At 36.1% G+C, this 14,651-nt stretch overlaps 1 protein-coding gene across 1 annotated transcript in view; it reads right to left on the reverse strand.

The window, feature by feature from the left end:
* cnnm1 (cyclin and CBS domain divalent metal cation transport mediator 1) overlaps nucleotides 1-14,651 on the reverse strand; it is a 33,509-nt gene that overhangs the window by 3,758 nt on the left and 15,100 nt on the right. The window contains exons 2-9 of the mRNA XM_039657071.2: nucleotides 13,992-14,135; nucleotides 12,060-12,200; nucleotides 11,663-11,832; nucleotides 11,385-11,484; nucleotides 8,840-8,985; nucleotides 5,054-5,282; nucleotides 2,895-2,999; nucleotides 1,172-1,282 (exon numbers count right to left, since the gene is read on the reverse strand). Of these exons, the coding sequence (XP_039513005.2) occupies nucleotides 1,172-1,282; nucleotides 2,895-2,999; nucleotides 5,054-5,282; nucleotides 8,840-8,985; nucleotides 11,385-11,484; nucleotides 11,663-11,832; nucleotides 12,060-12,200; nucleotides 13,992-14,135 (1,146 nt within the window). The remainder of the gene's footprint in view (nucleotides 1-1,171; nucleotides 1,283-2,894; nucleotides 3,000-5,053; nucleotides 5,283-8,839; nucleotides 8,986-11,384; nucleotides 11,485-11,662; nucleotides 11,833-12,059; nucleotides 12,201-13,991; nucleotides 14,136-14,651) is intronic.

A 14,651-nucleotide genomic window follows, 5' to 3' on the forward strand; every position in this document is an offset into this window, starting at 1 on the left:
CATTTCGAGATTAAAGTCGAAACATTTCGACTTGTGTTGACTAGACGAGCACGAAAACACCTCAGAAACACTGCCTAGCACCTGTGTAGAATTTTCTTGAAAGCCAAGATAAAAGTAAAAAGCTACTATTTTGTGTTAATCCATGGCAGTTCGACTTCACAAGTGCATTTCTTTACACAAACACACACACACACGTGCGCTCTGAGCCAGTATTTCGACTTTAATCTTGAAATGCTAGATTTTAGTTTTTTTCAGTTTTTCATTTTTTTTTTCTTGATGTTGCGGGGCTTCCGTAATGCATGTGACAGTTTTCACGAAAATTCACATTTTTTTGTTGACGCTGATGATACTTAGAAGCTCGTTATATAAAGTTTGCGCTTTCAGGCTCTGTAAATTAACAGCCAAAAGACATAGAAAGTTTTCTGCTTTAAGTTGAAAATGGTGTTGTGTAAACGGTCTTTAATAACCAGGATGGGCGGAGTAGTGGGAGTGGCCTGCAGAGCTGAGCATTGCAATGCACTATGGGGATTGTTGTCTACAATGCACAAGCACTAAAAAGTCATTTTCTGTCTTTTATCAGCCTAGAAGAACCCAAATTAGGAATGTATGATTATATTCTACTACATATATGACCCACTTTCAATACATATTCATGTCTCCACCTGTGGAATTATCCTTTAACTAACATTAACAAATACAGTAACAACTGGATTTCTCATGGTTAGTTAATGTTAAGTAATACATGTTAACTATAATGAACCTTATTGTAAAGTGTTACCGTGAAAGTCTTGTCGGCTAGTCAAGAAGTTTTGCTGAAGCACCAGCCTCCCACACAATCTTTTTTTTTAACAGCAGGAAAAAAATAATGTTCCAGGGGCAACAAAATGCTTCCGACCCAGAAATATGTCCTACTTGCGCAAATAACATTGTTCAGAGTAACTTGTGTTTTTTTTATTATTAATCAGATATGTCGTCGGCTGCAGTTTGTCTGGTTAGTTGCTAGGAAACAGATGGAGTTTGAAAATGCAGTGTAAAAGCAGGTGTGTGTTCAGCTGTAAACTCAGGTGTCGTGTCATTATGGGGCGGATTTCCCAAATATAGAAACATTTTGCAGCAGAGTATAGGGACGGTGACGTTTGATTCAGTCAAGTGATTGGCAGCTGATACACACTCAGTTTCCGGAGCAGTTTTTTCCCCAGGTTCTCATCCGAGCCACCCAGAGAGTAAGAGCTGATGAGCTGGGACGTAGACAGGTCCGTCTCCACGGGTACGGCCGACGCATCTGAAATAGATCGGACACACTATGACAGCAGGCCACGATCACATGACAAACTGAGCTGGCGAGTGATTGATTCAGCAACTGTTCTCTGATTCATTGATTCCTGATTCAGTAAGTCCTGTTAACCTCCAGTCATAACATGCAGAGCTGAAACGGACAGTTCTATAGCCTGATGTCAACATTCCTCTGCAGGTCATATAAACAGAGACTAGAGCGAATGCATTTCCTCTCCCTGCAGTCTGTCAAGCATCCCTCCTGCTGTCAAACAGCTACTCGAATGTTTGAAAGTTTGGGTGCATTTACTCAGAGAGCAGACCACCACCCTTCTTAAAAGGACATTTCTCCCTAAAAATGAATATTGTGTCATTATTTACAAATCCAGTCTCTCATTCTCTAACCGAGTCATTCTCTTACCTGTATACGGTTAAACGCAAGCAAGCTAAAGTATTGTAACAGTAGTCCATACATGATTAAAAACTATAGTATTTTTGATAGTATTTTTAAAAACTATAGTATATTTGAAATCTATAATATTTTTGATATGTTTTAGCTTACCTCAAGGGCATCCAAGATGTAGATGTCTTTGTTTCCACAGTATTTTCAATTGTGATATTCTTCGGTCAATTCTTCAAGGTTCATGGCGTTCATCTCAAAGAGCATGCACAGAGAAGTCCAAATTAAACATGATTGAATGAATCGTAAATGTAAGTACACATTGATGGCCTAAGACATGAAACGAGCGGTTTGTGTGAGAAAATGAACAGTATTTATATTGTTTTTACCTCAAGTAACCACAGCCATGTCCAACTGATCTGAAGGAACGGGCGCTTCGGTCTGCGCATGTGCCGGAAGTGATTGCTTGCGTCACTCATTGTTTACACAGAGATTTCGGAAGTTTTACCTTTCACTGCGAAGATCTAAACATATTTAGAAAACTTCCGAAATCTCTGTGTAAATATTGAGTGACGTCACACGCAAGCGATCACTTCCGGCGTAACATTGAACTGATTCAGTTCGGTTCAGTTGGACATTGAACAACTGATTCAGATCACTTGGATTACACGAGGTAAAAACTATTGTAAATACTGTTGGTTTTCTCACACAAAATGCTCGTTTCATGTCTTAGGCCATCAATGTGTACTTACATTTACGAGTCATTCAATCATGTTTAATTTGGACTTCTCTGTGCATGCTCTTTGAGGTGAACCGAGGGAGGACCCCCTAAACCTGCATTATATGACTGATAGACAAGAATGGTTTGACCGAAAAATATCAAAATTGAAAATACTGTGGAAACAAAGACACCTACATCTTGGATGCCCTTGAGGTAAGCTAAAACATATCAAAATTAATTTCAAAGTGAACTATCCCTTTAAATAAATAAATAAATAATGACATTTTGGGTGAACTATTCGTTTAGAATTTGAAAATTATTTGTGAAATAATGACAATGATTTAGGTTCACCTGAGCAGCAGTTTGTTCCAAATGTAACTTTCGATTTCATTTTTTAGTACCTTTTATGAGGTGATGAGGTAATTACCGGTAATGTATAATGGTGCGTAATAATATTTTTTTCATGGTTTTGCTTCAGAACTCATCCTTCTATTCACTCACCAGTTCCTTCTTTTCTCTCCACACGACTCTCTCTAATATATGGGATGTCATCCATACGGAGGAACACAGAGTCACTGGGGCTCTTCTGTCCATCTGACTTACTTCCTACAGGGGGAGACAGAGAGACATCAGTTTGTAGTAGTACTATGTGCTATGTGTAAAAATGGTTTTGAGGAAATGGTTTGGCAAACAATTTTCTGTCCTGTGTTGACTGGAATATCATAGGTTACTATTTGTGCAACATATGCAATGTTATGCAGATAGCTAGTATGCAATTCTGAGTTGAGTCACATAAATTGAAAATTGTTTGCTGATAATGATGTACGGCTACTTGTATTATTCGATTGGTGGTATGTGGTATTTATAATTCTGACTGAGATATTTTCATTGTATAAAGCATTTCATTGGACAATTCATTCAAATTCATTTTGATCCAGAGAAAGACTGTCCATTTTAAATGCATATATTGTCTAGTTTGTTTTGACAGTTTTTATGAGTGCACGACATCGGACAACCTCAAGCCTTCAAGCTTGGACGGAAAGCCAAACAATTTTAATTTTATTAGGATTTTAAGTAAAACTGCATTGAATTTTGGATGCGATGGTGGAACACGTTGTGAAGTTTGCTATCTGCATTACATGCACAGTAGCCTACATTAAATATTTACAGTAGCTTTTGATATAAAAGCAAACATTGATGTGATCTTGTATAACAGTAATTTGATTACCCTGCATTTGATCCTGTGTACACTTTAAGACAGATTCAATTTATTAGTGGAAACTGAACTTTGTGTCTATTTTGACATTATAAGTGATTTCTAGCTTAAGAATCAGAGTTAAAATTTGTCACACAAAGTCTGATTAGTTTTACTGCTAAGAAGATTAGAGTTCGGCCTCGGCCATCTGTCTTGTTTTGCGCTTGGAAGCTGTAAGAAATGTCTTAACTCTTTTATCATCATCAACATGCATTATCTGCATCTTTGGTTTCCACAAAGGTTAAAGTGTTAAGCTTTTTTCCAATATTATAGCTGTTTGTAAGCGTCTACATTGCCTTGCCCTCAAACACTGTTATTGTAGCTGAGACTGGAAGAGTTTGGTTTGTGTTGTCGACATTTTCAGTGTTGCGAATCCAATTTGCATGCACTTCAAAAGGGTGAGGACTCATGCTGGAACTGTCAAGTCAAGTCAAGTCAAATATATTTATAAAGCGCTTTTCACAATACAGATTGTATCAAAGCTGCTTCACAGTATCAATCAAGACAACTTAACAGTGTTTGTTTATTCATGAAAAAAAAGACAATCAATTGATACGGAAAAACCAACATCATCTTTCCTGTTTATATCACTGTGTATCAAATGCTGAGGTGTGTGTGAGTGAGTAAACTCTATAAAGGGAATGCGCGTGACGTCACAGTGAGTGAAAAAAACACTTAGCGGCTGTTTTTTTTTTCAGCGTGAAAGCGTTCACAGGCAAATTTGCTTTGTGTTTAGGTCTATATTGCTTTTATTTCCCCGGTTTCGAAATCAGGCAAACATAAATGTCAGGCAACTCGATTCCTGGCTGCATGTCAATATCCATGGATCACTGGATCTTTAGTAAGTTGTAAGGAACACTATATTAAGTCCATGATAAAATTGTTCGTTTTAGTCGCATTTTCGCAGTTTCCCCTATTAAATCCAGTCACGCAGCAGATCTTTTGCCACTCAGTCAGGCTGAGGGGGGTTGTTCCGGCGGGAAAGTGACGTCAATGCATTCCCTCAATACTTAAAATTGCTCTTTTTTTTCCTTCTTGGACAACCAACCAATCACAGTCTTCAAAAGAGTGTGTCATACATAGCAACGGGGTCAGCCCCGCCTCCTCACTAAGATGAAAGTTTTTGTCTTCTCCTAACTAAGATCAGTCCCGAATCGCTCTTAAGCTAAGACTCCTACGTAAAAGTGTTTAAACTAAATTAAGAGTTTTCTGAAGGGATTCTTTTCATTCTTTATGAATTCGGGCCCAGAGCCTTTATAGATGAGCTTATATGATCTGTCACATAAAGCTTTCGCTGACTGTCATCTAGCTCCAGAGTAAAAATATTTTTCAGTGTCAAATTGTTTTAATATTTATTTGCTGCCTGAGAAAGTGGGGCTCATAAAGGAAAAGCGAATGCACTCACGGACTATGCGGTTTCTCTCATTGAGGGCGGTGGTGCTGTCTGGCCGTCTGTGCTGGTGGAATCGGGTCAGACAGGGTCGCGGTTCAGTCAGAGGAAGGGCGATGCTGTTGGAACGTGTCTCTGGGATTGTCATTCTCTCCCCAGAAGCTCGACTGTCTGCATCGGGTGTTTGCGGAGAGATGTCCATGCGTGTAGCTGTCAGGGCGTTCTGATAATGGTTACGAGTGATCTGGAAAGAATGACAGAAACTATTGAGACAATTTTTCAATACATATCTGATAATACTAGCTTTCTATCGTAGTATTAGAGTATTTATATAAGCATTTTTTTATTATTAAATGGTATTTTGGGGGTTTTTTGGAGCAAAGAGAACACAGGAAATAAAAGTTTGATGCAAGTCCTTGGTTCATTCTCAACAAAGAAAGCAGGGTCTGGGTCATATTGTGCCCAATTTTTATTCATCCTAAATTCCTATTATTGTAATTTCATTGAAAACACCAATACAGTAAAAACCGTAATATTGTGAAATATTAAAGATAAAAAAAAAAAACTGTTTTCTATTGTAACATATTTTAAAATGTGATGACAAATCTGAATGTTCAGCATCATTACTCCAGTGTTCAGTGTCAGCTGCTTAATATTTTTGTGGAATTTTATTTTTATTTTTCAGTATTGTTCGATGAATGGAAAGTTCAAAAGAGCAGCATTTATTTGAAATAGAAATATTTTGTAACACTATAAATGTATTTAGTCAATTTGTATCAATTTAATGTGTCCTTTCTGAATAAAATTCATAACGTCATTTATATTGTTTAAATGGAAAGTACAATTGTACTGTCACAGTCATCATCTGCACCAGTCTGTCTTCATCTTCACTACACTTTCCAGAATTCTTCTTGTCTCCAGACTTGAACTCATTCCCTCAATCACATAGATATGTATATAAAGGCTAGAAGTGTTACGGCGGAGTTTCCATCGTCATCACCGGCGGCCATCTTGTCACAGACAAGCTGATGTAAGATGAGAGTCGTCAGCACGAACACAAATACTCTTATCTCGTTGAAATCTTGACGGATTTACAAACGGTTTGGTTTCTTACAAACGTTATTAACGTGGCTCTAATTATCTAGATGATTATTTATTTATACACTTTTTATTCATAAGTATGCAGTGTCATAACTACATCTCTGACGTTTATAACAAAACAAACCGTTTGAAAATCGGTAAAAAAATTGAACAAGTTATGGTCATTTAAATAGTACATGTACCATTAACACAATGTTACAAGTGAGCGAGCTACCTGTGACAAGATGGCCGCCAGGTGCAGACATCGACCTCCATTGGCCAGCAGCGTGGACGACGTATCTAGCCTTTATATAGATATCTATGCATGCAATCACCCACCTGTTCATCGTCCTCATCATCCATGTCACCTGTCCTCACCTCGTTATTGTTCGTTCATATCTGTAGGCTATTTAGTTTCCTTCTGCCCAGTCGGTTCTTGATTGTTATTTGTTAATGTGTATGTTACAGCTTGTCTGAGTGTTACCTGCCTGTCTGTGCCTAACAGAAGCTACACTCTTAGAAGAAAAGGTTCAATATAGAACCTTAAAAGGTTCTAAAGCTCTACATATTTGGAACCCCTAAAATGCAATGCATGTGAATGACCACAAAATTCAAGATTTAGGGGGTTAAAAAATGTAATTAATCAATATCACACGAAGAGTGCCATTTCAGTTTTTATCCTCCAAAAATCAGCATGATTAAAATGTGACATTAAGTTAACTACAACAGTTTAATAAACAATAACTTAATTACAACTACAAAATGTTGCAGAATAATGTAATATATGAATGAATAATAGCCTATAAAGAACCTTTGTGCCAAAAGGGTTCTTTCTTGTCATTATAGAACCTTTTTTAGCATAAAAGTTCCTTTGGAGTCGAGTAAAGAGCCCTATGCTATGCTTCACAAAGAACCCCAATGAACCCTTTTTTCTAAGAGTGTATATTTAGTAGAGTTTATATTCAAATTGTTGCCTGTTCAGCAACAGCAATAAATATTTGCATTCTTGCACTCTCGGAGTCTCAACTGCCTTCTAAAAATCAGCATCATTAGAAATGTTCTGAACATCATAGTAAGTCAGTGGAGAAAATCCCCATCCGGCAAGTTGAAGGGATTGGATACACATTTGTGACGGCTGTTCTAAACCACATTTTTGAGAGTCTTTGGTTCACTGCAGTTTTAAGGAAAAAATACTCAGCAATGCTGTTGATTGATGAATTTGAACATGCTTTGTCTTAAACCTCTGGTTATCTTCGGGGTCTTTTTGACCCACAAATGACTTTTGGGGATTTTTAAAAAAATGTTCTCTTTGTCCAACTGGTATGAAAACTTCTACGCCTCTTAACACTGTCTAGATCTAGCAAAATATATATATATATATACAGTATATATTAGAATGATAACTGTTTTTATGTTAGCGTGAAAAAAATGCCGACGCTAGTTATCTTCAGTGTCCCTGGATACCCCGCATAGTGAATATACAAAATTCATCATCAAAATCAGAAACAACGAAGATCACATAGACAGAAATAAAGTGGAAATACACTTGCAAGTTCCAACAATGCAAAAAAAAAAAAAAAAAAAAATCCACAATGCGCACTCTCTCTCTCTCACACATACACACAGTAATACATTTGTAAAGCTATACTATGCATACGCCTACACTGCACGCCTGCAAACAAGACTGTATGAGATGAGACCACCAATTATTGTTCTTAGTTGTTTGATTTTTTTCTCCATTCACTGTTTTTTTTTTTTTTTTTTTTTTTTTACTAATTTTTATTTTTTTACTGCTTTTACTGCTTTACTGCTATTTGGTCATTTGTTATTGCTGTTCAGTTCATTGCATTTTGATGTTCAAGTCATGCATTTTTACTCAATATGTAATATAGCTGTTAACTTCTGTATTTTTGTTCTGTTAGTAAAATTGTAGAATTAAAATTGTAGAATTACATTAAAAAAGATGATTGAAATAAATTATAAAATCTAACATTTGTAGTCTTGCTCAGGTTTGATTCTAAGCATAATGTAACATTATTGAAAAACTTTTGTCAGTACAAAAAACTTTGACAAAGTTTTTTCGTGTGTTATAATTGTGATTTTATAATATTTAGATATGAATCCAACTGGAAAAACTTGTGAAAAGATATGTAGTTTGGTTAATCACATAACAAATAGCTTATGGTGGAGGTCTATGGCCATCTAGTGGTTAAAGTGAGTTTTTTACATTAAATCATCTTACATTAAATCATTTAAAATGATCCATGTTATCCCCATAAAAGAAAGTTAGAAATCTGGGTCTTTTATAAATTAAATTTGACATAAAATGCTGTTTTTGTAAAAAAAAAAAAAAAAAAAGCCTATTTAAATAAATATTTCTTTATTTATAGAAATTTAAAAGATATCAAAAATCCTCCAAAAACTGCACAAATGTTGAGTAAAAATATTAATAAACAGACTAAAATTACATTTGTATATATATATATATATATATATATATATATATATATATATATATATATATATATTATTCTGTTACAAAATTAAATGTTATTGTCTGGGGTCCCTGGAGACCCCAGAGATAATGAGTGTAGACACAAATGAAGATAATCAGAGGGTTAAAGCACGGTTAAAAACACCACACAGAGATTTAAACAACAATAAAACCATGATTTTTCACCACAGGGGTTCTTTAAATTCTCTCAGCATAATCAAATGTACCTTAATGATCTGTAGGTCTGTGAGCTGCCGAACTGAATAGTCTGGTAAATACGGTCCAGCACTGATGCTCAGTTGACCCAGGCTGCCTCCGTGGATCGTAGTATCCGAATGATTGAGACCGCTGCTCCGCGATGGTGACCTGTGGACTGCATCACAGAGATTCACTTGACTATTCCTTAAATTATTGCCACAGATATTTAGACAGTCCTTTCCTCAGCATATCAAGCATCTACAATTACAGTCTTATACTGTATGTGTATTGTACATTTTTGTACACTTAGCTGAGGTGGAATTATTCAAAGTAATATTATTATATGCATTTTATTCATTTTTAGAGGATTTTCGATTAAGATAAACATACCAAGCTGTTGTTTTACAATGAATTAAACACTTTTGAGTGAAATATATATTCATATTAATAGGCTATTTTTAATTTGTTTATGCATACAACAAGTCAAACACTGCTTAAGATAAAACACACTCCTAGTAAAGATACATTCTCTTCTAGTTTGAACACGAAAAAGCTGCTGCCTTCAATTTTTTAACAATCAACTCGGATTTGCTTTAAACTGATAAAAAAATGAGTTAGCTGAGTTAAAGCAATGTAAAAACGTTGTCATAACTTATTGATCATATCAATTTTTTTTACAGTGTAAACAGTACTGCTTGTTTTCAGATCATTTAACTTAAAATTTGAAGTGTGGACTTGGACTTGAAAATTTGGACTTACAGTGTTGAAAAAATGGTAAAACGTTTTAGTGTGGACAGATTGTGAGCCAAAAAAAAAAAAAAAAAAAAAAAACCTTGTCCTCCACCACACAAAGGATCTCTTTAGCTTCATTTTAGATGCCCATTTATATGTCATATCTCATTAGCAAAGAATGAGGTCCTGGACGGAGTGTGTTGGAATGTGTGTGTTTGCATCTGCGGTGTGGCTTTGTGTGTCTACATCACTGAGAGAGATGCAGAGATAAACCTCACCAGAGAGACAGACTTTGACATAGACACTTATTTTAACTTAGATTTAACGCACATTTGTTCTGAAATTAATCTCTTCGACAAGGGCTTATTTTTGCATTTTCGTGACGCTAAGCTTATGAGATTTTCATCCTTATATAATAACGTGCCAATTTTTGCCTGAGTGGGCAGACAAGAGTTTCTCTCCCGCTGTAATTACCCGTCTTTACTCTCCAAAGATTTACATAGCCACTGTTAAGATATTCTGCTTTAATTATCTCTGGAGAGCGTTGCTAGAGGGGTCACGTATGCTCTGCGCGCTCAACGCATATCACAGTTTTTAATTGCTCATTAATATTTTTAATGCAGGAAAATCTTCTTCAATATATTCCGAAAACTCAAGTCGATTTATCAAATGAGACTCAGCTCCAGTGATGAATTTTGATAGTATTACAATGCTCCTATGCTTTTTCAGATTTTACCTTTCATGTCGTGTGTAAGATAGTGTTTTGTAAATGTAAAAGGGTTGCAAAGTTTAAAAGATCAAACTGCACGATAAATGTCTCCCACGAGAAAGAATCAGTCCAGCATTACTTCCTGCTAAAAAAAAACTAACAAATTTGCATAATGCCAGCCTATTATGCAAATAATAAGATCCTCATTGAGATCCTCATTGATCTAAGATCCTCATTGGCTGTCAACGAACAATGACGCCATCATTATCGTTTGTATCACTGTGGCCTCCCACTACTCACTATATAGTGGACTATTAGTGAGTGAGCACGCCATTTTGTAGTGCTGTCCGAATGTATAGTTATGATTATTATACCCTATATAGTCCACTCAATGTATCCCAGAATGCATTTTGAAAAGTAGTGTACAACCTATGGTCACTAACCCAAGCCCTACATACCATCATGCATTGCACTGATCGTAAAAGTGGTGGACGGACAACAAGGGCAGCAGTGCGACAATACAAATTTGTCATACAAATGTCTCGTTTAACTTATTATATGTAGTAGTTTTACAATTTTGTCAGACATGTATAAATAGTTTGCGTTTAAATAGTGCGACATCAATGACATAATCAACGGCGCCGAGAGACGATCGAGTTGTGTCCGAAAGTGGTGTTCCTATTATGTTGGCGAGCTCACTACTGTATATAGTGCTCTACTACCTAGCCCCTACATAGGGGGTAGGGAGTAGTGGTTTGAGTGGAGATTTCGGACACAGCATGTGTATCAAGTGCTGAGGAAGCATCCGGAGCTGAAATTCAGAAATGGCAATGGCTTTGTTTCCAACACGCGCTGTAAGCAGTAGACCAATCGCAACACTGGGCTGAACATCTGACCAATCAGAGCAAAGTAAGCTTTTGGAAAGGAGGGGTTTAGAAAGATCAATCCTTTATCGAGCCTTTTCAGACACGTTGAGAAATAAATAGGTGATTCTTGTATATTGTATTTGTATGTTAGGAGAAATTGTATATTAGGAGAAAATTCAAGTGTTTTTTGACCTTGGATGGTTGTAAACATGTTATAGAGGACTTTTAAAAACGCATAATAAGAGCATTTTATATCAGTAAACAAACCTGAGGGTAGGATGGCCATGATAGCAGGTAAGCTGTAATATGTGAACGGCCCATTTTCAAACTTTAGTCCCTCTTTACCGATCTCTACCTCGACTCGACCCTGTAGCCAGAGAGAGACGAATCACTGCTGAAATCAAGTTTGCATTCATGAAAACTGAGCAAAGTAGCAATTTTACTCTACTTGCAGAGGGTCCAATATTGAAAATGCTTTTATTTTGCATATGTATTTCAATTTAAAAGTCATTTCGAAATGTATTTCAAAGCTTGTAGTGCTGTACCTGCAATATTAGGATGAAATAATCCACAGGCTTGTTGCGCAGGAAGAGGAAGTGCTTTGGCGATCGCTTGTTTTTCTCATCAAACTTGAGTTCCTGCAAAACGCTCGGGTGCTTGATCAGTCGCAGAAGGATCTTTTCGGAGAGGTGCGTTGGCTTAAAAGGCTCTAATTCTACCGACAGGAAGAGAGCAAAGAAAATCATTGATTGTGAAACACAGCATTGTGATTTTCAATGCTGTGCCAAATGAGTATACTAGTGTCAAATAATCGTGTGCACATACTTTTGGCCATCCATTGAATGTGTTTTAAACAACAATTTAAATTTCATAAAACTTGAAATCCTATTAAACTTCAATTGATCATTTGTAAAGTTGACCACATCTGTGAATTGAGATTACCTGTGGCTAGAAAGCGATGTGTCGCGAGCAGAAGCTGAGGGGAAACTTTGACCTTCATTTCACTCTCTGAGAGTTTAAATATGGAGAAATCTTGCTGTTTCCTCTCATGGTGAGACACTCTCCTCTTTGAACGGTTATCAGCTGCCAAGACACAACAGCAATGAGTTATATGTAGGCTTTACCGCAAACCAAGAAACAGTAAACGAGATCATTGAGAATAAGATGTATAGACAGTAAAGAGTTAAAAGAAAACTGTTAAATTATTCTCCAGGTAATTTATACAATATTTAACTCCATATAATTGAATTAAATATAATGGAAGAACATTTTCAGGGCATTTTTTTGTATCGAGCCTTGATTTTTGGTTTTCAGCACAACATGTTTAAAATTAAAATTACAGTATGTTGTGCCAAAAAGGCTTAGATTGTTTGGAATTAACATGCTCAATGATTTTGTTAGGATTTTTTTTTTATCTTCAGTTTATTTTGTACTGAAGTGCAAAGTGTCATTGAATTGCAAAGTGTGGAGTGTTCATATCTGGTGCAGAGTTGATTAGGAGAATAGTGACTGAGCTGGTGTCCAGAAAGGATTCTGGGAGATGTAGTGCTGAAGGTGACAGGTCTGGTGATTTAGTAATGTCAGGTTCCCATTGTCACAAATTAACTCACTTTTTGGCTATTGGGATACTTTGTCACAAAAGGTCAAGATGGTTTTAATAACTGTAACTTATTTCCTGGGCGTTAACTGTAAAAATGTTCAAAAGTCATTTAGTCATTTAGCAGACGGCTTATAAATGAGGAATACAGAAAATGAGTCATTATGAAGAGCCAAACAATGCAATAAGTGCTCAAAATACAAGGTTTAGACACTGCTTTGAGTAGCATAAGATAGGATTCAAGGAAAAAGAAAGGATGGGATTTTTTTATGAGGTCAAGTGCTCACAGATGAGATGAGTTTTCATAGATGAGATGTCTTTTAAATGTTGTCAGGGATTCTGCATTCTGGATGAAGGTGGTGATCATACCATCAGCAAGGAACTGTGAATGAAAATGATTTTGTGCCTCTCTGTGATGGTACAAGGAGCTTATATACATAATAGAGCAATCAAGACTTGGAAAATTACTTGGAAAATTAGGTAAAAGCTATAGCTTAAAAATATTAAAAGTAAAACATCCAACAACCAGTGCTGAGGGTAATGCATTACAAGTAATGTGAGTTACGTAATCAGATTACTTTTTTTCAAGTAACAAGTAACGCATTAAATTGAAAAAAAATAAAATAAATATATATATATATATATATATATATATATATATACTCATTTCTTTGTTATTGACTGACAGCTCTTCTGTCACCATGTTGTGGAAAATCATACGAAAGTTCAGAGACGCTGGATTATCGAAGGATCATTTCAACTATGGTGTCAAGGGGACCCAGCTCAAGTGAAAAAAAGTAATGCAAAAGTAATGTAATCAAAAGTAACGCAATTAGTTACTTCTTACTTAGGGAGTAACACAATAGTGCAACGCATTCCTTTTAAAAGTAACTTTCCCCAACACGATAACCCCAATCTCCCCTATTTTTAGCACTGTTAATATAGTTAAAATCAATCCGTCGATCTCAGGGAACAGGATTTGCCAGAAGAAAAATAACAGAGTTATGGAATCCAATTATTTGTGTGCAGTACCAAGTGTGGTAATTATTTGTAACAAGGTCACATTATTATTGACTATGCATGAGGAAGCAGAGATTAACAGGTTTTCACGGTTTAGAGGAATATATTCTTCTTTTAATCAGTTTTTTTTTTTTTTTGTATCTTTTAGATGTGTGAATCTTCATCTGGAGTTTTAATAATGATGGACAGATGAGGCCAAGGATTTGCATGAGTGCTCTGGAGAAAATTTAAAGAACAGAAATATCAAAAACACCTACTATAAAGGTCCGTTTCGTCCACAATCTCAGATTTGATGATTTCCTCGATGACGTCCTCCAGAGTGACGATCCCCATGACTTCGTAGAAAGGATCTCCTTCTCCTTCGTTATTGACCCTCTGCACGATAGCCAAATGCGATTTCCCTTTACAGTGCCAGAGAAAGACATAGGAGCATCATGGCAGGTTATGCAATTGGCATTTCATTTTATGCAGATGATCCCACCCTCATTTAAAACACACTAAAGCTAATTTCACAAAATTGCAGTGCTATTAAATCAATCCATTACATATTACATTCAATCCTGGGTTGTTTTGACCCAAATTTGGGTCAAATATGGACACACGTTGGGTTGAAAATGTAATTTAAACATTTAACCCAATGGCTGAGTTTGTCCATATTTGACCCAAAGATGGGTTAAAACAACCCAGTGTTTTTAGAGTGAATAAAACACACTTTTATCATACAAAGTGTGCAAAATCTATAGTCAAATAACTTTAGTAAATGAAGCCCAGTCCATTTGTTTTACCCTTACCCTAAGGTTCATGACAGTTTTGAAGATCCAGACCTGACCTTATGCAAACAGTGTGGAAGGATTATGCAATGGCGTTTGGGAATCCCTGCGGCTATGATGATAAACTCCCCAATTTAATTAAATAAT

This window comes from Pimephales promelas, chromosome 11, assembly GCF_988280905.1.
Source record: "Pimephales promelas chromosome 11, fPimPro1.hap1.1, whole genome shotgun sequence".
In the NCBI taxonomy this organism is placed as follows: domain Eukaryota; kingdom Metazoa; phylum Chordata; class Actinopteri; order Cypriniformes; family Leuciscidae; genus Pimephales; species Pimephales promelas.